General features: G+C 41.7%; 1 protein-coding gene across 3 annotated transcripts in view; it reads left to right on the forward strand.

Moving 5' to 3' along the window:
* The window catches only part of XDH (xanthine dehydrogenase), a 63235-nt gene that overhangs the window by 29533 nt on the left and 6349 nt on the right, over positions 1-27353 (forward strand). For all 3 annotated transcript variants that reach the window (XR_003557401.2, XM_027796451.2, XM_005244235.3), the window contains 22 exons: positions 343-436; positions 1249-1358; positions 5082-5266; positions 5793-5967; positions 6429-6518; positions 7161-7330; positions 10536-10659; positions 11044-11163; positions 12389-12485; positions 14446-14570; positions 15339-15472; positions 16877-16964; positions 17593-17679; positions 19111-19302; positions 19792-19937; positions 20538-20619; positions 21195-21290; positions 22029-22157; positions 23057-23131; positions 23936-23988; positions 25097-25211; positions 25859-25924. Coding sequence is in view for 2 of the 3 variants with exons in the window: in XM_027796451.2 (XP_027652252.2) it covers positions 343-436; positions 1249-1358; positions 5082-5266; positions 5793-5967; positions 6429-6518; positions 7161-7330; positions 10536-10659; positions 11044-11163; positions 12389-12485; positions 14446-14570; positions 15339-15472; positions 16877-16964; positions 17593-17679; positions 19111-19302; positions 19792-19937; positions 20538-20619; positions 21195-21290; positions 22029-22157; positions 23057-23131; positions 23936-23988; positions 25097-25211; positions 25859-25924 (2553 nt within the window). In the remaining variant the exon portion in view is untranslated. The remainder of the gene's footprint in view (positions 1-342; positions 437-1248; positions 1359-5081; positions 5267-5792; positions 5968-6428; positions 6519-7160; positions 7331-10535; positions 10660-11043; positions 11164-12388; positions 12486-14445; positions 14571-15338; positions 15473-16876; positions 16965-17592; positions 17680-19110; positions 19303-19791; positions 19938-20537; positions 20620-21194; positions 21291-22028; positions 22158-23056; positions 23132-23935; positions 23989-25096; positions 25212-25858; positions 25925-27353) is intronic.

Consider the following 27353-nt stretch of genomic DNA (forward strand, 5'->3'; position numbering starts at 1 on the left):
TCTATACTTTCATGACTCTTCCTTTAATTGCAGCTACAGTGATTGAATTTTGGCATTGTTGGGCGTATGTGGTTTGAGCACGAGGTGGTTTTGATGCATTACCCAAAGACTGTTCCTAAAACTGTTTGGGGCGAGTGTTAGTATTGACTGGGACAGCAATTGATTTCATGGGGTTTACATTTTCCCACTTCATTAGGGGCCTAAAATTGCTGAGTGAACAAAAAGCATTTATCAGAGCTAACCTCTAATGCACTGTGTATGTAGCAGTGCAGGATTACAAGATACTATGACTGTATCTTCAGTTTTTTAAATATTTATCTGATGCATATATTATCACTCTAGGCTCTTGGTGGTAACATAATGACAGCAAGCCCCATCTCTGACTTAAATCCTGTGTTAATGGCAAGTGGAAGCAAACTGACTCTGGTATCAAATGGTGAGTTCCTTAATTTCCTCGTGGCACTGTGGGGAGTCGGATAGTTAACAGACCTTTGCCATGGATTGTTAGGTCAGGTCAGAACTTGAAAGTGGAAGTTAACATTAAGTAAAATAGGCTTAGTCTGAGTCTGAGCCCTTTTTAAGGCTGAATTCCTAAAGATAGGCCTAGGTTTGGCTTCCTAAAGCATTTTGAACTTCTATGCCATAATGAATTGCTGGTACTGTGTATGTATGTGTATGTTACAGACATGTCCTTGTGAAGAGCTGGTTGTAGATGTCTATTGATGTAAAAAAATAGACATGACGTTGTTTCTGTCACTATCATACCTTGATCATTGTGGATTTTTCAGATAAAGATTTGTTTTTTCTGTGAAGAAGGCCAAATGTCTCAGTATTTGCTCTTAGGAAGATTTCTTTTTTTAATAGATTTCTTGAAGTGGACTGTCTGATCAGTGACTTTCTCTTGTACTGGTTTGTGTGCAGCTTAGGGAAAGGGGAAAGAGGGAATTATGTTGGGATGTTGGAAACTGGTTCACCTGGAGGCTCAGCTTTAATTAGATAAAGGAGGGAGGTCTCTTTGATCAGTTCCTGGGCAAACAAATTGTGTGTAGGCAGAAGATGTCATAGATTCCATAAGGACCAAAGTAAATCTGAGAAAATCCTTCCTGATTTGGTGAAAGAGGGTGGAAAAATGAAAACTGCTATCATATCATGAGTAATTTGTGTAGGTTGAAGGCTTTCACGCATACAGTTTCCGTTCTTCAGCTAAGTTGTTCATTCATCTGCCATTGATCTCTCCTTGCTGTACAGAGGGCAAAAGGACTATCACAATGGATGAGAAGTTTTTCACCGGATATAGAAAGACAATAGTTAAGCCTGAAGAAATACTTCTCTCTGTTGAAATACCCTACAGCAAGAAGGTAAGCTTGTAGGAAAAGACTTCAATGTCCATGGAGCTAAATCACTGTTATCTGAGTGTAATTTTTAGCATTAGGCACCTTTTTCCATGGAGACTGACCTCCAAACGCAGTGTAGTTCCAAGTGGACCAGGAAGCAGCTAAATTATGTCATAAAAATCTAGCAACATGCTGGTTTTGGCAAGCAAGGAGAACTGGGCTTCATGGTAAAATACACTAAGCCCAAGTGCAAAGAATATAAATTTCATTTTGTCCGAAGCTTTTTGAATGGATTCAGTTATGATGAAAGGTGATGTTCCCAGAGGTCTCAGTTTTGTTGGCAAAATAGTACAGCAAAGGTGCTAGCAGTTCCTGAAGTTCTTGCTTAAATTCTGTGAACTGAAATGGGGAAAAGAAGTGGGGAAAGGTGTGTATGGATAAGAGGGAAGTTCAGTATCTGCATCCTTGCCTTGCAAGACTGAAACTACAAGGACTGATTATTGGGGCAATGATTAGCAATAAGGACTGATTATTATTTTGGCAATGTGGAGTTGCAACTTCAAATGTGCCTGCAAAACTTCCTTCAAACAGAGCAATGAACACCTCTTCTGTAGCCGCACTAACCATAACTAATTCAGAGTGTCTAAGAGAGAAACCTCTTTTTTCCCTTTAGGGCTGAGAACATCAGGCTGTAGTTTTATGGCTGTGAAGGTATTTACCTTTTTAGGGCTTAGAGCTAGAAGATGCAAGGATTCACAGTGTAGTGACACATTTTCTTTATAAATGGAAAACACTGACATACTTGAAATGTCATCATTTTATGAGGTAGAACCAATAAATCCTTTGTCTATCCTTTTTAGTTTTTCTAACTATAAAGAAAACACAGCTATTTTGTTTATGGTGTTTTCCCATCCATTTCTGAATAATTCTTCTTTGATCTTGTGATAATTGCAGGAAGCATTGCCTTTTGCCAAAATCAGAAACATGCTTGAGGTAGTCAATGGAAATCACCATATTCCTCCACCCATATGACAGTCATGGCAATTACCCAAAACAAATGTCTTGCAGCAGGGCAATGGCTTCACCCCTAGGTTATATGCAGCTCATTGATCTGAAAAACTAAAACAACTTTTGAACTTGCTACTTCATGGTTTCTTGGCTGATCTTTGCTCACAATCATCAAGTCAGAGAGACTAAAGCTCATCAGAGGATGTCTGAAGGTGCTGGCACGTGGCAGGCAAAGTCTTCTGGAACTGTGATTTCCTCACAACTGGAAGCAGAGCTGTGTCAGCACACAGCTAGATCAAATTTTTTGGTTTGTTTAAAACTGGTGTTGCCTCTTGCATTGATGTGGCTTGTCACACCAAGGGTAAGACTGGTGAAACAGACAGAATTATGCTAAAGAAGTTTAGTAGTTTATGAGATTCAGTGTTACTGCAGGGGAACTGAGCTCCAGGTAGTTTTTATCGCAGAGCGGCTGTTAAGGGAGAGGAGCTAACACTTTTATTTCCTGCAAGTTTGTGTGTCAGATATTTAAGATATTCAGGGAATAAAGATTTTTGAGTCTATACTTAGAAGGGGATTGAAGCTGAGCAAAGATAGTATTTAGAAAAGGAAACAGCTCACTGGATTAGAGGTAAAATATAAACAGATACCAGAAAAGAAAATTTGTATATAACAAGGCATTCCTAGAAGGACATAACCTTTGTTTAACAACCCTCTTTCTCTTCTGGACTATAAAAACATTCCTTGTGTTCCAGATAATGTTCGCAAATGTTATGATATTGCTTACTTAGCGACCATCATTTTTTTTATGTCCTTTCCCTTGCATACATCTTTCTCTATCACATTTGTCACTGTTACTTGATTTTTATTATAATAGTGTTCTATATTGCATAGATGTTTACTGGTTTTCAAATAGAAAAAGCCTGACAACACAATACTTATCTTTGAAAACCAATCTTAACCTACTGTTTGCTCAGTATTCCTGTCATAGGGTCATAGTATTGACCTGCTGAAGAGGCAGAAAGTAGTCATAAAGTCTTACTTCATCCTTATAGTTAGTATCCTCCAACCTTCATCTGTTATTGATCTCTGTATTCCACAGGGGTAGACTGAAAAAATTGACATAGAAACAATGTTTTTGCAGTTATGACTATTGCCTATGAATCTTTTTGATCCTGTGGATTTCTTTATGTGCTCCTACCTGGGTTTGCGTCTTATCCAGAAGGCAAGAGGGGAGACTAACCTACGTCCCCAATATGCAACAAGGGTTTCTTGGTTTTCCTGTGAGAATAACTAACAGAAAAACTTAGAAACTTTCACTGTGATAGTTTAGAGGGGACATGCTCTGTTGTTTTACCAAGAGGTAGGGAAGACATGGACAGCTGATGTGATGGTTACTTTACCTACACCTGGTAAGGAAAAATACACAGTACCTTTCCTCCCACAGAACTCTGTACTAAGAAAACTAAGGTGTCTTGTGAGGAGTGAAGGCAAATATTGGCCTTTTGTTGTAGTCATAGTATTGGAAGTCTTCTCTGAAGTGTGCAGTGAGAGAAAAGGCTGCTTTTTCTCCTCTTTAAAATGTAATTGGTTTAACAAGCAGAGTTGCAGAATGTCCTCATTGGGAGGATGCTATTGATGCTCCTCTGCTATTATCTGCTGGCTGCCTACTAATTACTTGAATTCAGGAAATGAAACACACCCTTTGGTTATATCTCCAGTAACAAGTTCTCTGTGCACAAAAGGGGTCTCTTGTGAAACTCTTCTCATTGCCAACAATAGAGGAATTGTTCTTTACAATAATGAAAGAATTGCTGTCCACTTCTGATTAGAAATAATTAATGGAACAAACTGCTATGCTCTGCAGAGTCACTTGGATAAGCTATTAGAGAAGAAACTTGGCAGAAAACTCTCCAGAAGGGCTGTACAAAGACATCAGATCCGATTCCTCTCTTAGTCTGCAGGATGCCTTAACAGCAATTTGTCCTAATCTGCCGGACAGGCAAGGGGAAAAACTGACTATACTGTGACTCCAGGATGACACTATCACTTGGCGTAGACTGGTGGAGTGTTAATCTCATATTTACTGCCACTCTTCATAGGAGAGCTGCTGAGTTTTGTGAGTTGTAGTCACTGGTGGATTTACAAGAATTTCCCCACTCTGTGGAGATCAGCAGAGGATTCAGAGTAGTTACTGAGAACTGTATTTGCAATAACAGATTGAAATTGTCTTATATTAATTAGTCTGGTCTGTTCTAGAACTGTGAGACATCTGTTATTATTTCAGTTCTTGCAGAGTTGAAAGACTTCTGAAGGGGTTTAGAATATGAGTTTTACTGATTAGGTTTCCATCTTAGCAGCCTGGAAGAAAGAAAAAGTTGCTGAGGAACTGTAAGCTTGTTTACTAAAAAAAAAAATAATAAAATAATCTGTCTTGGTTCTTCCTCTTAAGATATAGAAAAAAATGTGATAGATGCAAGCAGATCTGTCAGAGCTCATTTCCCACACAGTCCTAGGTTGCTAATAACCATTGTTCCAATACATTGGAATTAATCATTGAATGATGTGAAAATATACAGCGCTACCTGAACAAACACGTTGTGCTTGGCCCTGCAAGATGAACCAACCAGATATAGTTCCCTGGAATAGCTCATTCATATAGAAATAGGTTAACACCTTGTCATATTTATACTCCAAAGCATGCCAAGGCAGAGAATAAATAAATATTTTCCTGTCTTCTAGGGTGAATACTTCTCAGCTTTCAAGCAGGCTTCTCGTCGGGAGGATGACATTGCTATTGTGACCTGTGGGATGAGAGTCCTGTTCCAAGATGGCACTAGCCGAGTGGAGGAGATAAAACTAAGCTATGGAGGAATGGCTCCTACAACGGTCCTGGCACTAAAAACTTGCCAGGAGCTTACTGGCAGGTAGGAATTTTTCTGTGATAAGAAAGGCTCTCTGATGTGAAGGTGGTGAATTTTACAGGATACTGTAAATACTATAAATTCTTTCTGATAGGACACAGAAGGAGCAAGTGGAAGAAGCGTAGCTATACTTCTGTGGCTGGCTGTGTTTTGTGTGATGCCCTGCTGACTCCAGTACTCCTTACCCTCAAAGATCCATGTCAGTCCCTCACTGAGCACAGTTTTCTTGCTAAATTTGTTCATCCATTGAAGTGGGCAGAAGCTAGATGTGGGGATGACCTACAAAACTGATTTTCTTTCAAACTGGGTTAAGAAATCTGTAGTCTTATCATTTAATAACTTTGCCACATCTTTAGAAAAGATGATAGGAGCTCAAGATGAGAGCGAAGCTGACACATATACTATAAACAGAGATAGAACAGGGGGCTGTTGCTTGAGAGCTTGCGGGGGCTGCCATGTCAAAAGAGTTAGTCTTTCTCCATGATATTTAGGTCTGAGTATGGGCTCTGTCACCTTTGTTCCCTTGCAGAGACTGGAATGAGAAGCTGCTGCAGGATGCCTGCCGCTTATTGGCGGGTGAGATGGATCTGTCTCCTTCTGCACCTGGTGGGATGGTGGATTTCCGACGCACGCTTACACTCAGCTTCTTTTTCAAGTTCTACCTGACGGTCCTTCAGAAACTGAGCAAGAACCACAATGGCACTGTGAGTGCTGCTAGGGAAGGCAGATTTTAGGAAGAACCACCTGTATGTACCGTCCTGTTGGGGAGGCATGGGGAGGGTTCAGATTCAAGCAGAGTCATACCTGATGGTAAACTCCATGTTGCAATAGCTGCCAGAGCTACTCTGCTCCTTATGCTGCGCAACAGTGACTAGTCTATCTTCCCACCTGCTTTCCTGGGGCATCCCCGCCTGTGCTGTGGAAGGATGTTGATTTGTGGGTTCTCAGGAGGATTCCTGGACTTCTCCACTTGGTTGCATTACAGCTGCCCTCATGGGTCTGTGGCTGTTCTTTGCACAGAGCCTGAGCTTTGTTTGCCTTTCACCCAGTAAAAGTTGAATTATCTTCACTGGAAGATGGAGAATGGAGAATATCCTGGGCCACTGGGGAACGTGAGAAAGGGACTGGCAGGGAAGATGATTGTTCTTTAATATGTCTCTGGCAGAAAAACCTGTGTGAGCCCATCCCCCTGAACTACATCAGTGCTACAGAGCTGTTTCACAAAGATCCCATTGCAAATGCCCAGCTCTTCCAAGTAAGTAGCAGTACCTGCATGATGTAGACCCAGGCTTTTCTGCGCTTCTCCCTTCTCAGGTCGTCCCTCTGAGTATGGGCAACACATGAACTTATATAATGCCGTTCCTGAGGCTTATATTTGGGTCTCGGTCCCTTCCTTGCTTTAGGGTACAATGTCCTTTCCTGTTGTTGCCCAAGACTGTTCCTGACATGTACAGCTTCAAAAAAATTGCTGCAGGTAGCACTTTCCTCTTGCAGCCAGCTCCACATCGAAGCTCAAATTGCCCTGCTGCTTTTCCCCACTTACAGCCTGCTTTTCTTTGTATCTCTCAGACTTCACATTCAGGATATATCTGCTTCCTTATTTCTCTGTTAATGACCTGTTCTCTTCAGCTTTCAGAATAGAAACTAGCTTCAGAACTTGAACCTTTCATGCAAGCTGTCACATAGCAGTTTGAAAAACCCGAATCCCTTTCACTTCTTTCTCTGTAGCCCCCTCTGTGTAGCCACTCCATCTTGTTTACCATTCTTTCCCACAGGGCTGAGTCCCCATCCCGTTCCCCATCTCTCTAGAATGTCTCATGGTGCCTTTTGCTCTCCCATCAATGCTTCTGTCTCCTGCAACCTAAGCAGTAGTAGTCAGTTATGTGTTTTACTCCAGGAAGTGCCCAGGGGGCAGGCAGTTGAAGATATGGTGGGTCGGCCTTTTGTGCACGTTTCAGCAGCCAAACAAGCATGTGGAGAAGCTGTTTACTGCGATGACATCCCTCACTATGAGAATGAGCTGTATCTAACACTGGTGACCAGCACCAAAGCCCACGCTAAGATCCTGTAAGTGTTGCTTCTGAGTTTGAGCTGTTGGAAGCATCCAGTGCCTGGTGGCTTAGAAAACAATGATCTGCCAAGTTGTGGGTGATGGAAAGGTTTTTGCCTTAGTGGGAACTCCAGTTCATTGCACATTGTTACGTGGAGGAGAGCTGTATGTGTTACAGCTGCCTTGCAAGTCTGCATGTGTAGGAGTATGAGGGAATTAACACCAGACTTGGAGCTTTGCTGAAGCACAAATCCCTCAGCCCTTGGCAACCTTCTTGCATGTCCCATCTCTTCTACTCAAGCATGAGGATTAAAAAGGAGCAGGGTAGGAAAGCATCACAGTGTCTAAGGAGATGCCATTTTAATCACTAACCAGAGCATGCAGTTTGAATGTGCTCTTTCTACCTGAAAATTTAGATTGTAACGTGTGGTTCCACCACAGCACTCCAGCTGGTGAGTCAGCTGTGTGTGTACTGTCTTCTGGTTTTTGCCTTGCACGGTGCTTGCTTGCACTGACTATGATCAAGCCCCCTGCATAACAGTCCTATGTGAGTTAGCTTCAGCTGTTCGACACAGACCTGTTTGTGCTTCGCTGTAGCAAGGTGGATAGGTCAGTGTTTGGAAGTGCAGCTGTCTTTGAATCTTGTCTGTGCAGGGTATGACCGATGCATAATTTATAACAGTAGTGACTAACCAACTCTAAAATGCCTATCCTGGCAGGTAATGTCATCTATGTTCTCGTATGAGTTTTAATGCTGTTATGTCGCAGGACTGATGGCCCCCCACAATCCTTGATTGTGCTTATGCTGTGGTGGCTCTGCGGGCTCTCATCTGCCCTCAGCTGCTTTGGTGTGGGACATCGCATTACATTGCCTGGTGTCACCCTCAATAGCATTGCAACGTGCTGTTCATTTCTCAGGCAATACTTCCTGCCTATTTAAGCTTTGTGTCCAGAGGTTTCCCACAATGGTCAAACATGGGGTGGGCACCATGGTGGTCATGGATGCACAGATGTAGCAGTTGACTCCCAGGTTATGAAAGAAATTGCTCTGTCATCATACTTGAACCATAGGTATTGCAGTGTGGTCATTGATGAGGGCTGCAAATGCATAAGCATTATTACTACTTCCAGTGCAGATGGGGCAATAGAGAAAGCACCTGTCCCTCTGACCACAGTATTTTCTAGAAGTTGCTGTACACATTCTCTTGCATTTGCATTGCATGCTCGTATTTCAGGCTGTAAGCCTGTATTGTTCTGTAAAGGAAGTACTAGAATATGTCATCAGGTGACGGAAGTATGTCAGCCTATGATTTTGGCACTCAAAATATTGGCTCTGAAAGCTTCTACTTCACCCGCATCAGATTTTGACCACTGAGTGGAAATTAGAAGTCATCAGCCTCTGTATTTCTAACTAAAGGAAACTGTCAGGGGGCTGTTTCTCAGGCGTCACTGCAGAACCACGGGAAAGTGAACTTTCCAAAGAAAAATAGCATTGTCTTCGGTTCCTGGTGTCTAAGAGTTCATGTGGGAAAGTTCATTCAGACATTTAATGTCTTTTTGAAAAAGTCTGTAGCTCACTGGGATGCATAAACAGCTACTTTCAGGCACAGTTTGCACTGGAGTTTCAGGAATCTAAACAAGCATGCTGAAAAAATTGCAACAATTTACAGAAAACAATAAATCATTCAGCAGAGACAAAGCCACAGCTTTTCTATTTGCAACAATTCCCTTGTAAAGCAAGCCAATTATATAGCCAGTGTACAAAACATTGCAAAAGAAGCTTGAAAGTATTTTGTAATATATTTTTTATGAAGTGCTGCTTATAAATTAAATTGTTTCACTTTTCTAATTACTTTTTCTTGCTTGTCAATTAGTTTTAAGTCTGTAAATGATTCAAACGATTTTTTTGTTAGATACCTCTTTTGCTACCGAAGAAAAAGCCTTTCATGAAGCTTATTGGCTCTTGGAGCATCTTTCTTTTGCATCCTTTTAAATACCCTACCACTTCCTCGTGATTGATACTCAACTTCTCCCTGACTCACAGCCACATTTTTTTCTAGAGTTGAACCCACAGTAGATGATATATTTCTGCAGTAAAATTTCGTGTTTATCAATAGACAGAGAGGAATTTTGCCTTAACAGAATCATGGCAGCTAAGACCACAGTGGAGACATGCCATCACTAACATCCATCTGTCTTTGCTAAAGGGTATCAAGGGATACAGGTTAGGGGTTAACCTGCTGGGAGGCAGCTCTGCGGAGAAGGACCTGGGAGTGCTGGTGGGCAGCAGGTTGCCCATGAGCCAGCAGCGTGCCCTGGTGGCCCAGAAGGCCGGTGGGATCCTGGGGTGCATTGGGAGCAGCGTGGCCAGCAGGGCGAGGGGGGTGACCCTCCCCCTCTACTCTGCCTGGTGAGGCCACACCTGCAGTGCTGTGCCCAGTGCTGGGCTGCCCAGGTCAAGGGAGACGGGGAGCTACTGGAGAGGGTCCAGCGGGGGCTGTGAAGATGATGAGGGGGCTGGAGCATCTCCCTGCTGAGGAAAGGCTGAGAGCGCTGGGGCTGTTCAGCCTGGAGAAGGCTGAGGGGGATCTTATCGATGCAAACAAATGTCTTCAGGGCGAGTGTCAAGGGGACGGGGCCAGGCTCTGTTCAGTGGTGCCCAGCGACAGGACAAGGGGCAATGGGCACAAACTGCAACACAAGGAGGTTCTTCTGAATATGAGGAAGAACTTTGAGGATGACAGAACACTGGGACAGGCTGCCCAGAGAGGCTGTGGGGTCTCCTGCTCTAGAGACTTTCAAAACCTGCCTGGATGAGACTGTGCAACCTGCTCTAGATGAACCTGCTTTAGTGAGGGCTTGGACTAGATGATCTCCAGAGGTACCTCCCAACTGTGACCATTCTGGGATCTATAGTACATGTGGTAATAGGATCAAGTTCAGGTACGCCTTAGGGAAAAGATGTATGATACAGTATAATCCAAAGAAGCAGACTAGTGATCAGACTCAGTCAGGATTCAGATTATCCATATAGATCCCAAATGATTTTAGTCTAATGTTGCCCTTTCTGCCTTGGTCTCACATGATATTCAGGTGACAAATTCCTTCTCTTCTGCAGAACCAAACTTCAGGGAATCAAGCCTGAAAATGTATTGGTATCTCATAAGCGCTGTCAAAAACAAAAATGAGAAATAATAACACTGCCTCTCCTCCTTTCTTTAGTTCTGTAGATGCATCTGAAGCCCAGTGTGTTCCTGGGTTTGTGTGTTTTGTCTCCGCCAAGGATGTTCCTGGCAGTAACATCACTGGCATCGGTAATGATGAGACCGTCTTTGCTGAGGACGTGGTATGTGGTTAAAAATAGCCTTTTCCAATCACACTGCTCAGGAGATAGGATTTATTTCTGTATAAGGTAGAGGAGTTCACTAGACAATAAGAAATCTTAACTGCCTAATTCAACAAGGCCTGAGTCCCTTTGCCCCACACCCCTCTCCTCTGTGTTACCTGCTTTATTCTTCTCTAAGCTGTAGGCTACTGGGACAGGCTCGTTCACTTGGTTACTGTCCAAAGTTGTTTGTGATTGTTTTCCCTTGACTGGTTTTAAACAGACCAGTCTGAACAAACCAGTGAAAAACTGCCCAAAAGGAGCAGATGAACAGAATTATCATGAGCCTCTCAGTAACTGCATATATACACTCCAAATAACGGTGGGTCCTAATCTTGCCTGTAGGTCACTTGTGTTGGTCATATCATTGGTGCAGTTCTTGCAGACACACAAGAACATTCCAGAAGAGCAGCTAAAGCTGTAAAGATTAAGTATGAAGAACTCAAACCTATTGTCACAATTCAGGTAAGATGGCTCAGATCTGCTTCTGCATTTAGCTTGGGGACCCCCTGGTGTCTAGTTAACTTCTGTTCTCACACATGGTTATTTAGCCACATCTTTTGCTAGTCTTTGTGGGTGCAGCAGGATTTAGATAGAAGGAATCTGCATATTTAAAGAGGACACACCTTTATGTGGTACTGATTGGGTGTACGCTAACTTGTTCTGTGTTATTTAAAGCCAAGATAAACCAAACTCTGGTATATAAATTGTGCTCAGCAAAAATTTGTTTAAATTAACAAGGTTACTATCAGTTACATTCTTACCTGCAGGTGCTTGCTTTCAATAGTCTCTGGTATGGTCCTGCTGACTTCATTGGTATTCATTCATTCTTCATTCTCTGGTTTATAACACTTAATAATAGGATGTGAAAACATCTCTTCTAGCTCTCACTGCACTGCTTTTCTCAGATTTCTGCAGACCACTTCTTTAGTTTCTAAGCTCATGAAATTAATTTTCAAGACTTCACTCTCCACTGTGAACATTTCCACTGACTGTATGGACACAGCCCTTAAGTGGCTTTTCTCAAAGATGAAGAAAGTAATGTCAACAATTTGTGTCATTTCATGCTTTTTTTTTTAACTAGTAGAGTTGTTGACAAGATTTCCTTAGGTGAAAGTAAAAGCAAATGATAATATCTAATACAGCATTCACATCTAGAAATGAGAAACACTGTATGAAGCTGTTATTGGGTAGAAATTAGGACCATGGGTTTCTAATTATTTGTTTAACGGTCAGTATTTCATACCATGTATTTTGTAATGTGAATTGTATTCATGTAAATACAAAGACTCTGAATTGTCTAGTACAGACATTGGTACTGTCATCTGTGGACAGAGGTTTTGGGTTGTTTGTTTGATTTCTGGGTTCACAAATGTGTGAGAACTTTTCCTTTTCTGAGACTTCTAGTTGTTTATTCAACCAGAGAAGATGAGAGTGGAGCCAAAAATGTGCTGCTGATGATGTTGTTTGATCGTTCTGTGGATCTGGGTTGTGTTGTGGGTTTTTTTATTATGGAAAGCTTCAGTTCTGGCAAAAGTGAAATGTCTTTGTAGAGCTTCCCCAAGAAAAGTTATTGTATATTAGCTCAGAAGTTCTTGTGCTTTTTATCTTGGATATTTTTTCCTCAGTCAGAGAAAGCTTTGTTTTCACCCTGCTTCCACAAAAATTTCATTGTGTCATTGTTTCCTAGGAAGCCATTGAGAAACAATCCTTTCTTAAGACTATAAAGAGGATTAAGAAGGGAGATGTGAAGAAAGGATTTGAAGAATCTGATCACATTTTGGAAGGTGAGAATAAGCATTTATACTTCTTTTAAAATAGGATAGTTTGTGACAAAAGTCGAGCTATCAGCCTCCTTTTTATGCATATGAGACAGAATTCATGAAGTGAGGCTTGTGGGGCTAAATTAGTTTAATATTAAGTCTCAGCTAACTGTTTATATACAAATAGCTCATGAATGATTTAATTTCAATTTCAAACAGACTTGGATGCTCCCAGCTGTGCCCCTGTAAACACTCTCTTCCAATGAAAGGACACTTTTTTTTTAAAGCAAATATTCTACAAAGTGATTTTTTTTTTTTGAAACTTATCCATATAGGAGCTTTTTTGCTGTCCATACATAGTCTGGTCTGAATCTTCTAGACAGTCAGATTCCTTTAACCTGGTATACGATTTATGAAAATGGGACATAAATGCATCTGAAAATCTGATCCACTAACATTGGTGGCTGTAGGTGTCATGAAGAACATGGCACTGCCCTGTAACGCTTTCTCAACATTGACCGTTGGTCGGTCTCTGAGGACAGGTTTTTTTTGGTGGGCTGCTTGGTTTCATTTAGTTGGAGTCTGCCGAGCAGGCTGTACAGACATGGGTTAACACAGCAATTATCAACAGTTGTTTAAAATCGTTGAGTTAGAAGGGGAGAGTGCCAGAGCCGTGAACTAGAATATTCTGTCAGACCAATGTTATTGCTTGGTGTATGTATCACGATCAATAGCTCCCGAGAGGAGGAGTCTCAAACATTGGACCTTTTGAAGGATTATGTATTTATCAATAAAAGGGTGTTGTATTCCTCTTATAGATCTGAGAGGGAAGTTTAATCAGTTACAGACACAAAGCCTGCTACGAAGGGATTATCTCAAAGATCACAGGGAAGCAAAAACCCCTTACCTCCTTGTGGAGGAAGAGGGAAGTTATTTAACAGAAACACCCATTTCCAGGTCTGTTGTTTGCTGTATTTTGATAGGCATTGCTGAGACTTTGCTCTGCAGTCAGCCACTGGTGCTGGCACTTCAAAGGTGTCAGAAGCTGTTAACTGTTTCTTGTAGTGCACCATATTGCACAAAATGAAACCACCGTGCCAGGCAAGGCAGAAATTGTTCTCAGCTAGAAGAATAGCTTATTTGAAAGGCTGCAGTACTGTGTGAATGCCAGGCCAACCCCGTCGAGGAGACAAGAGAAGGGCCCCTGCTACATATCAGAGTAGGCGTTCTCATACACGTGCCCATTTCTCACTGATGTACCTAATGAAGGCAGCTATTTTGTTGTTGCTGAATTGAATAAAAGGAAGAGAGGAACAGGATTTCACGAACTGCTCTGAATATTAATTTTGGCAGCTGAATAGACCAGGGCCATGACTGAGAAAGGAGGTTGATTCTGACATTTAATAGCATGTAGCATGACTGGAAATTGTACCCTCAGCACTGCCAGGTAGGATGTCCTGGGAAAGAGCCACTGGCAGTGACAGAGAGATGATTCGAAGTTAGATCTTCTTAAGGCATTTTGGCTTTCTATTTTTGTTCCCCTGTTTCAAAGTGTGTAACCTTGTACTTGATCTGCTCAGCTAAACTATGCTTGATTTATTTTTATCCTTCATCTCAGTGGTGTTATGAGGGCAGTCTGAAAGGCACCAAATACTGCATCTTAAGGGATGCTAGGTTAATGGCATGGCGTGCAGGATTATTTTTGAAATGCCAGCCACTTCCACTTGTGGTTTTGGACTGAAGATTTCTGGAAAGTGGAGATAGGGGGCAGTATCTGGGGTGCTTTTGGGTTTTAGGGTTTATTTTTGTAATGTTGAACCAGAAGTATCAATTTTAGAACTAGGGATATCCAATGCTGGGCAATGCAAAGGGATTTCATTTTACACTTGTCAAAAAGGCAATAGCTTACGAGCAGTATGTGACAAGAGACAACTTAAAACACCAGGGACACCTTATTTTTGAGGCATTTCTTTCCATTTTCTAGGTGAGATGTACCTTGGTGGGCAAGAGCATTTCTATCTGGAAACTCATGCTACTGTGGCTGTGCCAAAGGGGGAAGATGGTGAGATGGAACTCTTTGTGTCAACACAAAACCTAATGAAGACACAGGTACTGCCTCGTTGACCTGCTACCTAAAAGGCATTTGTTTCTCAGTTTCAGACTAGATAAATGGTTGTTTTACAGTTGGTCCTATCTTGTCTTGAATTAAAAAAAAAAAAACCAACCAAACCAACAACACCACATAGACTTAGAGTTGGGTACTGGATCCAAAGTCCGTATCTATCCCACTTGTGTCCTGAATCTGCTTCCAGGTGACAGAGATGTTTCTGTTGGCAGCACATCTTTGTCACCAGGGATTGAATGCTTAACCCTTTCTAGAGAGGGTGCCAGCTGGTCAGTAGGCATGGCTGTTGAATGACATGTCAGAAAGAGGTGGTATAAGCACTGACTACATATACCAACTCTGCCATCTTGTGAGAGAGGCTGCTGGCACTATGGGGTGTCTTTGGCCTGTTTACTGACTCACCAAGACTGCCCAAAGGTCTCATAATAGAGTGAGGAGAATGGACAGAGTGGTATGGATGTCAGACTCTGTGCTAAATGAGACCTGTGTCTTGGTAACCTCACCTCATGTCAGTTTCTTCCTGAATCTGGTGCTGTCTGCTGAAGCACTGCGTGCCTTCCCACCTCAGAGATGAAATACTGAACTTACTGGTTCCAATTGCACCAAATCCAATTGCAGGACCAATAGGACTTGCAATATAACGGAGTATTTGCACTGCTGCTTTGATTGCAGAAAGGCAATATCTTGGTATCGTATCTAGTTCTCAACACAGCTCAGCTCTGTACGTGTTCTGCTGTTCCATTTTCCTTTAGGAGTTTGCTGCTAATGCATTGGGAGTCCCATCAAATCGGATTGTGGTTCGAGTGAAAAGAATGGGAGGAGGGTTTGGAGGAAAAGAGACTAGGAACACTATTTTGACAACTGCAGTAGCTGTTGCAGCCTTCAAGTAAGTTTGGGTGTGGGGAACAGGGCTTTTCCTTTCAGACTGGTCCAGCCTGCATCTTTCTGGGACACTATTTGCACTGGAGCACTTTCAAGACTCTTCATGCCTTGTTACTGTAGAGCTTATAGGAGGAATTGAACCAGCTCGGAGGGGCTAATCTTATGCGTGAATGTCAGCTTTTAATAGCAAAGGGGGAAAACTCCTTACTCTGCTCTGAAAACCCTTGTATCACAAATTATCTGCCTCTCCATCACAAACCTTTTAAAAATCCAGCACTAGCCATGCTTGCTTTGTGTAATAGGGTATGAGAGTCTCTTCCTTGCTTTGAAACTCCACTACACCAACCTTGGACCACTGTTTCTCTGCTCTTCTACAAACTGTCTCTTTGGGTTTTTGCCTTGGAAGGGTGGCAGGCCACTGAACAGAAATCCACACTTTTCAAACCCCTAAAAACTCAGGGAATGGACCTAGGCTATAACCATTTGTGAAGCATAGATTTGAAATGTTCTTCTGGTTTCTGAAGTTTTGATATAGGCTCGTCTTTAACTGTGCAAGTTTCTGTGGTTGTGAGGGAACACAACCTCTGAGATGACATTTGTGTAGCGTGCATAACACCACCCTCCCCAATACGGCCCTTGTAGTTCAGGATGCATCCCACTGGCAATGCTAGGTGGGTCTTGCAACGCAGTAGCAATTTAGTAAAGTACCTTTGGAAAAGGAGAGCCAAAATGAAGCTCCTGTACTTAAATCAGCTTTGTTTTTCCTGCTTTGAGCAAACCACCTGCTTTCTCTCATTAATCAGTAATACATCTGCATTTTTCTTTCCTTTATCTCCGCCAGCCAAACTGCTGTTTTATATCCCAAAGGTTATGAAATAAAATCTATGGCATTCCCTAGATATTTGTACAACCTGAAGAGAGTCACTGGGAAGGCAGAATTGTTAGAAAATGAAGAGCAACTCCTCTGCTCCTTGTTTTCCTCCTTGGATAATAAATAAGCAGATAAACAAGGTCAAATTGAAGGCTAGTTCATACTTAGCATTATTATATAACTCCGTATGGCCTTCTCTTTTGCAAAGCTGAGAGAGTGCCTTGAGAAATAATCTGGAAAATGGTGATTGCTCAGTTATTAGCATCTGTCTCTGTAAGAGATTCTTTTTAATACAAGAGTCTCCACAAGAGTTTTAATGAACCAGGTCCCAACCTGAAGTTCTTAATTTTTTTTTTCCCTTTTTTCTCAGTCTTGCCATCTTCTTAAGAGGAAGATATGTAAACCAAGCAGTTTACCCCTAACTCCCCATTGCCACTCTGGAAAGACAATGCTCACCAAAAAGAGGAGAGTCTTGCTCTGTAGGGCCTGTATTGTGGTGTGTTTCAGGCTTTGCCTGATAAATATATCCTTTAACAGAACTGGCCGCCCAGTAAGGTGCATGCTGGATCGAGATGAGGACATGCTGATAAGTGGTGGCAGACATCCCTTCCTGGGGAGGTACAAGGTATGCATACATATGAAATGAATGCATGTTGACTCGGTGTCGTCACCTGAAATGTCAGAGTAGTAAAAGGCTGTGAAAAAATTGCTGCTCCGGTTGTTTCACTGCTGATCTCCCCTGCTGCAAACAGATCAGGTCAGCTGGATTATAGCATTTTTTCTGTTAAAGTACTGCAGAGGTTCTTTTGGCTTAGATGGTTCCCTTCTTGTGACCTCAGCACAAATACTTCCCTCTTCCTTGTGACTGAGGTTCTGCCCCTTTCATAATCCCATCTCTTTTAGATGCTCCCCCATTGTTTATGGTATAATTCTACTGTTTGTTTTGACAAATTTCCTTTCCTCTTCAATCCCTATGCAACTGCTTCTGCTCTTCAAAACAAAAACCTGTTAAGGAAAGTGTGGCTGTGACAACTGGCCAGCACTTATTTTAGAAGAGGTCTCTGAAGCAAGATTAAGATGCATACGCAGACCCTTTACTGGGAAGCTTCCTCAGCTGCTGCCTGTGCTTGTCCTGTACTGCAGCAGAGGACAAGCCAGCCTTTTGCCTGCGTAAGGTCCATTCACTTTTTGGAGGGAAGCATGAAACGGAGCATTCTATAGGAAACAGATCACTGAGGACACTCTCTTGACAGGTTGGTTTCATGAAGAATGGGAAAGTCAAGAGTCTGGAGGTGTCATACTACAGCAATGGGGGCAACTCTGTAGACCTCTCTTATGGTGTAAGTAAAACTTTGATGGCTAACTAGACAGAAGATATTTCCCTGTGCAACCTTTTACTCTGACTTCAGAGAGTTGTTGGCTACAGCATTGCTTGCACATCTTGCTCTCTGACATGACTGAAACCAGACCTTGCTAGGTTTCTGAAGCTTCTACAGCTGCTCTCTGTGCCAACTGACCTGCCTTGGCATGTGCCACATAATTCTTATGGATGCTGTAATAGCTTGGATTAGGCAAAAGGGTCAAGAAAGTTTGCTTTGCATTACAGGGAGCTGTGATGGGAAACTTGTTGCACAATGCAAGATGACTGACAGTTCCCCAGCTTTGGGAAAAGCTAGTTCCTTGGTATTAGAAACATCCAAGTTAGTAGGCTGATCAGGGCAGAGTGCCTAAATCAGCAAGCTGCTTAAGGACTGGCTAAAATTAACATTGCATTCACAGGCACTAAGAATAGGCCTGACTTACACATTTGTCTCCAAGAATTTTTGTGCTCATGAGTAAAAAACTTTCCTTTTCTGTTGTCCGAGTGACCAACCCAATAGCCTAGCGTCAGTCAAGTTTATTCTAGCTCCCTTTCCTAGTCCACTGAGTCTTTGATCATTTTCTGCAAAAATGAATCAATTTTAGTAGGAGAGAACTGCAAAATCTCTTGACCATAGCCAATTTGACGCTAGCAATGTGGTTGGTGCTGGGCAAAGCAGAATTGCAGAGAACTGTCTTTGTGTAAACCAAGGGCCTGTCTGAGAGTACATCTATGGGAACTGTCTTTTTGACCGTGTCTGAATCGGGGAACTAGCAAGTGCTCCATGTTGAAATAAGGTTGGGGTGTGCATAATCTCCTCTCTGTGCTGCTGCTGGAAGGGAGATCTGGGAACACAAACCAGAAAGAAGCTCTTGTCCTTTCCCAGTTTGGACCATTAGAGGACAAAGATCTCAAACCTTGCAGTTTAGATGTAGCTACTGAAAATCTTTATTTCATATAGCTGCCCTTACTGCCATAGCCCAGTTGCTGAGTCACTTAATATCAGCAAGCTTTCTTTTCCAGTAACAGATTACTCAGTGTAATTAAAAGAATATTCTGGTTCTTCCACGTGGATAATGGTATTTAGTAGCAGTTTGGCTCAGCATGAGCCCGTGGCCAACAAAGGACTTTGAAGCTCAATCTGTCCCAGGGTCTCAAGTCTCAACAGAGAAGTATGCTTACTGTCCTGGCCTTCAGGAGGGTACCACTTGACACACCATTGCAGATGGACGGAGTACTGACTGCACCGCAGTGCTCATCCAGCTGTGGTGACTACAGAATTGCAGGATACAAGAGAAAGTGCTGGTTGTAAATTAGCTTCAGAGCTTTCTGTCTGGTTTTGGTAGCTAGTAGGAAGTCTGACATGATTCATGGAAAATGTATTCACCCCCATTTTCCTTCTCTTCACCAGGTTATAGAGAGAGCCCTGTTTCATTTGGATAACTCCTACAACATTCCTAATGTCAACAGTGTGGGCATTGTTTGCAAGACCAACTTGCCTTCCAACACAGCCTTCCGTGGCTTTGGAGGGCCCCAAGGAATGATGATCGCTGAGTGCTGGATGAGCGACATTGCTCAGAAGTGTGGCCTGCCACCTGAGGAGGTACAGATCCACTGACACATTTCAGGGTGGTGCTGCCTTTGAGTAATCTCAGGGAACTGAACTACAGAAAATCACTAAGCATAAGAACTTTTGCTTCATTTTTGCTAAGCCCTTAGCAGAATCTCAAACTTTCTGTAAATCTGCCACATTATAGCATGGATTATCTTCTGCTTCATTATATTCCCTGAATAGCTTCAGTTGTGAAACACCTGCTTTAAGGATAGATATTAAAAAATAAAAAGTCCAAAGGCACTAAGTACCTTAATCTTATTTACAATGTGCTTAAGTCCGAACCTCTACTGAAAATTCCCAGCCTTAATGTTTTAGTCCCCCTTTCCCATAAACAGATACATGTCTGTTAATTCTATTGTCCTGTAGAGTGAGGGGAGGAATAACACTAGGAACCAACATGTTTTTGATGTCATCTATTAAAAAGACCTAGTCTGAAACATTAAACTTGGCATGTCCTTCATATGTCTCTTTGGGAAGGTGCGAAAGCTCAATCTTTATAACGAAGGAGACCTGACTCATTTTAACCAAAAGCTGGAGGGATTTACTCTACGAAGATGCTGGGATGAATGTTTGTCAAGCTCTAGCTATCATGCCAGGAAGAAATTAATTGAAGAATTCAACAAGTAGGTGTTCTGGAGCTGTCCTGTTACTGAGTGCGCCTGTTGCCTACTAACCTCTGAAGTTTTCTTAGCAGCTTGAGTGATATGAAGTCAGACCTTATATTTGCATTGACTTCTAAAAATTTCTCTGTTTGAAATATATGCATGTTCACTGTGGGAAGAAACTTCTATCAGTGAGCTGGTAGCTTAAATAAGGCAGAATTCAGATCTAGCATGACACAAATTTGTAAGGGAAATGTAGAAAAGGGAGAGGGTGTTTGCTAAGTCCAAGTAGGCTTTTCAAATGGCTATCAAGGTAATTTGCTTAGGCTTTCCCCTGCCTTATAGTCTTTTTTTTTTTTTCCTAGTTGGCTTGTATGCACAACTGAATAGTTAATAATCCAGACAATTGCTTCTATAATGCCTCGGGAGCACCTTCAGTTTGGATTTCTTCCTGTTAGAACCCATGAACAAGCCAATTTTTCATAAAAATTACTGATTAACTCAGTCTATATTGCATTCAGGTATTTGATTTCTGCTTTGAAACCCAAGCTGTTGGAGGGAAGCGTAGTATTGAACTGCGATGAAAGCCTCATGAGTATGAGTAATGTTCTTTCCTTGCAGGCAGAATCGCTGGAAGAAGAGGGGGATGTGTATCATTCCTACCAAATTTGGCATCAGTTTCACTATCCCATTTCTGAACCAGGTCTGTAAGTGTCATTCATCTTTCCAGTAGAGAAGCTAGATTTATGCTGCCTCCTCCAGGCCCTCCTCTGTTTGTACCAAACGGGAGCCTTTCACAGAAGTAGTAAATTAGTGAAGAGCACGTATTTTTCAAACCAAAATGAGCAATGCAACAGTTACCAGTTTATATTGTCAAAAGACACCACAGTGCAGCTATGTTTCCATGGTATTGTGTTGTGTTAATTTCCCTGCCTATTCCTTCTTCCTCAATAGACTAAACACTGTTCCTGTATTTGACCTGACTTGATGGACTGTCAGTGGTATTTGCAAGTTTAGGTGAAGGGGCAGATTTAGGTTACTTCACTGGCTTTCTGAGCTGAAAATACTGACTGAGATTTGTTGGGTCGTTGGAACTTCTAGTGAGTTGGTGAGATTAAACCAAACTCACCTCAAGTGTAAGTTAGTGGCTTGAATTACACTGAATAATGATTTTGGTCTAGTTCTGCATTAATTCTCTCTATAATTTGTAACTGAAATCTGCTAAGGATTTCCCTAGATCATTTATGATGACTCTTGAATTAATGTTTCCTTTTATAGGCTGGAGCTCTGATTCATGTGTATACAGATGGCTCTGTGTTACTTACACATGGAGGGACTGAGATGGGCCAAGGACTTCACACCAAAATGATTCAGGTAATAATGAGTTTGGAGTTAACCACATGAGACATCTTTTCAGAAAAATTACACTCACTGTATAGTACTGCCTCAGACAGTTTGGCACTTCCTCTATGTGCATGCATAGGGTAAAAAATCATGACTAATTTCTCTTAATTGTTTCAGCAGCAGTGCTAGATTTCCAGAGTATTCTCACATTTAAGTATGAGAATTAGATTCTTCATCATCTTAACTCTTATTATCTAGATAATACAGTTTATGCTCACAATCTTCTTAGGCTTACAAACTTCTGTGGCAATTTCATTTCATCCCATAAAAATACAGTTTACATATGCTTGCAACATGACTTTTTAAAAAAAATATATCTATCTGCGTATGCTAACAGCTTTGTACTTAAAAAGGCCTAAGGGAGCAACACTGCTTTGGCATGGAAATGAAAGGGGAATCTAATAGGCCTCTTTATCCTCTGATTCTTATAATTGTTGAGAGAGGAATTTAGTCTCACAATAGTGAAGTGAATGTCTGTGTGGCAAAAGTGTACATGTATGTGCTTGCACACATTCAGTCTGTGAAGGGCAAACCTAACAATGTTCTCATTAGCTTTCAGTCACCAAATTAAATGGGACTTGAACAAAAACGAAATTTGGGACGGGAGAGGGTAGAGGTTGCGGTGTGGATCCTAGCAGTGTAAGCAGTGAATGATAATGCTCATGTATCAGAAGAGCTGCTTACCAATTGTTTACCTTTGCTCTGCAGGTTGCTAGTAGGACACTGGGCATCCCAACCTCCAAAATTTACATCAGTGAGACCAGCACAAACACTGTCCCCAATACCTCCCCGACAGCCGCATCTGTCAGCGCGGACATCAATGGAATGGCCGTTCATGTATGGAAACGGAGTTATTTAAACTAGCGGGTTATAAGCTAGGACTCTAGAACATGAGAAGCTGATATGTATTTACTGCTTAAGGAAAACATAACCATCAAAAGGCAATTCCAGGCTAAGGATACCTTTAAGTTCTTTACCTACTATAACTACCAGCGGTGTTAGGTGATGAATGACCATATTTTTTTCAGGTTGTTCAAAATTAACAGAACAAAACATCCATTTAAATAGCTAGCTAGCTTCATAATTAATGCAGCCTTATCTATAACAAATATATTGTGTTACAAATATTAATAGTAGATGGTTTGTGGGCTGTGCTCCAGAACCTCTAAGTGTTGCCACACTCAGCTCTGATGTAGTGGTTACGGATACAAATATTTGCAGGGTATGTGACTTTTCCACTGAAAAAAAGGAATTTAGGACTGCTCATTCTCAGCTTTAAAGAAAAGGGGAAGAGTAATCCACAAAGTAAAATAATCAGGCTGTTTTTATTCTCTGCACAGATTGTCTGAGTAGGTTGAATTTTGCAAGGTATTTTTTTTGTGTGTTACAGATAATCTTGCTAGATATGTTAAGATGTCCTGCTATGACTTGGCACGGAAAAAGTTACTGTATAAATAGGTGGACTTCTGATATTTTGTGTCATGCTATGGGAAGTTCTGTGCTGTATTTGGGATTTCCTTCTGCTATCGGCACAGCCAATCTGCTTTAAAATCTTTTTCAGTCAACATTTCTTCCTATATAGCATGACATCTGTTAGTGAACTTTATTCCTTGTTGTGATACACTGAAGGCAATATTGATTTAAACAGAAGGTTCTTTGAAACTCTTACAGGGCTCTTAATACTATAAGCTGACTTTTCAAATCTTAAAATACTGCTTCTCTCTCTTTGTTTCTAGAACGCGTGTCAGACTATCTTAAAAAGACTTGAGCCGATCAAACAGTCTAATCCCAAAGGATCCTGGGAAGACTGGGTAAGCTGTTTGTGTCTGTCACAAGACAAGGGGGCATTGTCAATGATCATTCTAATTACCAAACCCTGTATGCAGGTGTATTCGCCAGGCCTTCTGCATCTTGCTAGCAAAGACAGTGAAACAGAAACTAAAACATCAGTTATGACTTTAATACTGAGATTTCTCCCAATCCTGGGGCCTGCCTGTGACAAACTTGACCAAATAAGTCTTGAGTGTTTATATATATCTTTCTATTTAGGCTATAGTCTTGGGCAGGAAAAAATCTGATTTGTAGTGAAGGGATTCTGTAATAAAGATGACTTTTTGTTGAGCTGCTGTCCGCCTCCTGTAGTGCTCCTTGGCTGCAATTTTTCTGTACCCTCAACAGTAAGAGATCGGGGTGCTGTAAGCCTCTCGGGCCATTTTCAGATCTAAGGTGGTCTTTTCATGGGAGAAGCTTTGACTTGATGATTTGAAAGTCAGGAAAAGATTCCCTGTGGCCTCACTGAAGTCAAGATGACTGTCAGTTTAACCTTTGTCTCTGAGGTTGAAAGTCTAACCTGTAGCTGAGAGCTGAATAAACAAGAGCAAGTCTTATCCCTCTGCCAACAGGCAAGTTCTGGCCTTGGTAGCTGCTGACGGGGCTATTTGGGGAAGCAACTGCATCATGACGTTTCCCTTGGCACTGCTGGTGCTGGGTAGCATGACAGCTGTCTGTCACTAGACACCTTCTATTCATGCTCTCCTGGAAATGTGTTTGAGGCAGCTATTTTGCAGGGACTGGCTGGGCAACTACTGTTTTCAAACTCTTGTTCACTTTCCCAGATTAAAGCTGCCTATGAGAACTGCGTTAGCCTGTCGGCCACGGGGTTTTATAGGTGAGTGAATATTCACACTGCAGAGGCACAGCTTTTACTCGATTGCATGGGTTGCAGCCAGGGAAATTCTGGGAGGATTTACAGCCCCTATCCCCCCCGTCACTGCTCTGATTTAGGGCTGTGTTCCCTTTCCTACCTAGAAATGTTAAGCTGAGGAGAATCGGTTCCTGATGGAGCACAGCCCTGGGGGCCAAGTTGAGATCTCATGTAAACCTGAAGTAGATCTAACTTCACTCTAGCTGACCTAGGTCTGAGAAGGCATAAATGAAAACAGAGCTTTGCCTGGGGCTCTGCTCTGCATCAGCCTCGTGATTAGATTAGAGCTGCACTAGAACGGTGCAGGGAAAAAGGGGGCAGGAGTTGTCCTTGAGAGCAAAGCTGCTTACGGCAATTGGCTGGAGTGAGTGTTTTCAATTTCATTCTCCCATTTAAGCTCTTACTGGTTCCTGTGCTGTTCTGAAATGAGGCACTTTTCTTAGTCAGCTTTGTTGCTGGAGGAAGAGAGATCCATCATCTTTGAGGCAGAGGGATTGACATAAAAAACTAAACACAGTTTTCAGATAAGCCTATTTAGGACTAAAATACACTGTGAGCTCATTTCTGTTGCATCTCTGAAATGTGTTTTTTCTCTTAACTAAGTGACTGTCAGTATTTTAATAAACGAGTGCTCAGATAAGGTATTAATACCAGATACAAAGTTTGTCTTGAACTGTGCTTAAAATCCGTTCTTGGCTTAATCCAGTTTTTGGTTCAACTTGATTACGCTCTGAAATTTCATGACCTCCAACAAACATTCAACTACACTCTAAATGCGAAAGATTTCTTACTGGATTGGTGGGAATGAGGTCATAATGGTCATCACAAGCACTAAGATTCATGGGAAAATAAAGATGGCTGAAATAGTTTGATAGTTTCAGTCAGGGTTTGGAATACAGAACAGGTTTAGCAGATTACTATTTACAGTTTACACTTTTCATTTCTGCATGGGCTTGATGGAAGGGATGAAACAAAAGTGAATAAGGATTTCAACGTTGCAATGTATTTGTATTCAGTTTGACTGTTCATGGAAGGCTTGTGTTCATGTGGCTTTGTTTTTCTTTGCATCAAGAATTCCTGACCTTGGCTACAACTTTGAAAAGAATGAAGGGAGACCATTCTGCTACTTCAGTTATGGTGTTGCTTGCTCCGAGGTTGAGATAGATTGCCTGACAGGTGACCACAAGGTGAGGGGGTCAGCAATGAAATAACCCTCTGTGTTTAGGTGAAGGAAACATTCACAGGGAGCTAGAACAAACACTGGGTGTCAGCCTGTTCCTAGCTCTGCCATTGGTCTGGTGTGACCTTCAGTAAATTTCTTAACTCCTCTGTTCCACAGTGCAACAATCCGTAAAATATAATAAAATGATAATTATCTACCCAGTGGCAGGGATATTAGGAGGCTTAATGAATGATTGCAAAAGTTATTGGATTTGCTTAAGTAAGAGATAGCAGCACTGTGTTAGCACAAAAGAACAGAAACATACTGGAATTGAGTTAATGATTAAAAATAGCACTGAAGACTTTTAGAAAGGAAAAAAAAAATAATCAGAATCTGACCTAGTTGCTTATGCTCAAGTACAGAGCACTGGTGCTAGAAGCTTGGAACTGATATAAATTGGGTCCACTGGATCTCTGGGGAAAACTGCAGTGAGTCCCGTTGATTTACTTTAGGGATGAACTCAGATTAAAAATCAATACAAAGAGTTGAGCTGAAATAGATTGTTGAACACTGACCAAGTGTGGGTGGTAGTTGGATACCTTACTCGTACAACACCATGGTGTACAGATTTCAGTGTTCTGTGCTGATTTATTCTTTATTTCTGCCTTTTAGAACATTCGCACAGACATTGTTATGGATGTTGGTACCAGTCTGAACCCAGCCATAGACATAGGACAGGTAAGCAAAATAGTGCTGCTATTTCCACCATGTTAAAGCGATCATACTGCTCTCAGGCTTTTCTAGATAAGCCATTATCCCTCTCCAGGTTGTGCCTTTGCGAACAGAGCACTTTCAGTTTGGGCATCCAATGAGGTGTTTTAGGCTAGCTATGAAAACAGTTTGACCTATGCTTAACTCTGCAATAGGCACAGAATTATGTAGGAAAATATCCTGTTGGGGCTTTTTTGCCTTGGATTTTAAGACTACAGGATATTCCCCAGTTACCACCACATTGATGCTTTTTAGCATCTGCCTTGCCTAAGAAATGAATCCAGAGAATACTTATATGATGGAATGATCTCATCCCAGGCTTAATTTCTACAGTGTGACATGTGAGACTAAATCCCACACCTGGATTTTTTATACTCCTATCTGTCAATATCAAGTCCTACTTAACTCAGTGAAAATTCTGTGAATAAAGAACTAGGGTGGTAGATTTTGTCCTCCAGCTACTGCTGTGTAGGAATCTCAGTAGAAAATTGAATCAGTCACTTAGCTTGCAAATTCCTTGGGCAGGGATAAGTTTACTTCCATATTTTGTGCGGTAATAATCACAATGATACCTCTCAGCAAATAAAGGTAATAAACACAGGGTTGTTTGATACACCAACAGATGAATCATTAGACACTCACGTGTGCTCATCTAGCCATCTTGGCTCTCTTGCGAACTTTAGATGTTGATATGGTGTAACTCCAGTGAAACTGCTGCAGGATGTGGGGTTTACAGGAGAGCACAAGTTGCAGAGCTCTGCTATAGTTAAAATGAAACTTCTTTGAAGTGACTTTTTTTTTCTGAAAGAGACTTTTTTTGGAAGTGGCCAAGGAGACAAGGAGCCTTCCTGTCTTCACAGCCTGTCAGTTGGGTCTGGGAGTAGAGAGATCTATACAGAGCCTGTCAAAGGAGTCGTCTCCATTTCCTGTGTCCTTACATGAAACGCTGCAGAGGGTCTGGGGGCACGGGAGAGAGAGGATCTGCTGTGACTGGAGGAGCACAAGTACACAGAGCTGGGTTAATGAATGTCTGTGCCAAATCTTTGGACTGATCTGCCTGTCAGATCTCTGTGGGTGCAAAGCTTCTTCACATAAGGTTGTTCAGGCACATCCTCCTCTCATAGCTGTTCCCTTTTCTCTTTTTTTTTTTTAATTATTTACTTTATTCTCCTAAAGTTGACAGTAGAAAAATTATGCAAAGAAATCTTTAGTACTTGAATGGATCTGGAGGTGTTTTTGCAGGTGTCTGTGCTGATGACCTGAGAATGTGCAGGCACTTAGAAAAGCATTTATACTGAAATAGAAAGTGTGAAATAGTTTGTCTTCATATATGTCATCTTCAGTCCTTTTAGTCTTCTTGTCCTTTGAATTACCAGCAAGTACAACTCAGTGTTAA

Source organism: Falco peregrinus, chromosome 11 (genome assembly GCF_023634155.1).
Source record: "Falco peregrinus isolate bFalPer1 chromosome 11, bFalPer1.pri, whole genome shotgun sequence".
Taxonomy (NCBI): domain Eukaryota; kingdom Metazoa; phylum Chordata; class Aves; order Falconiformes; family Falconidae; genus Falco; species Falco peregrinus.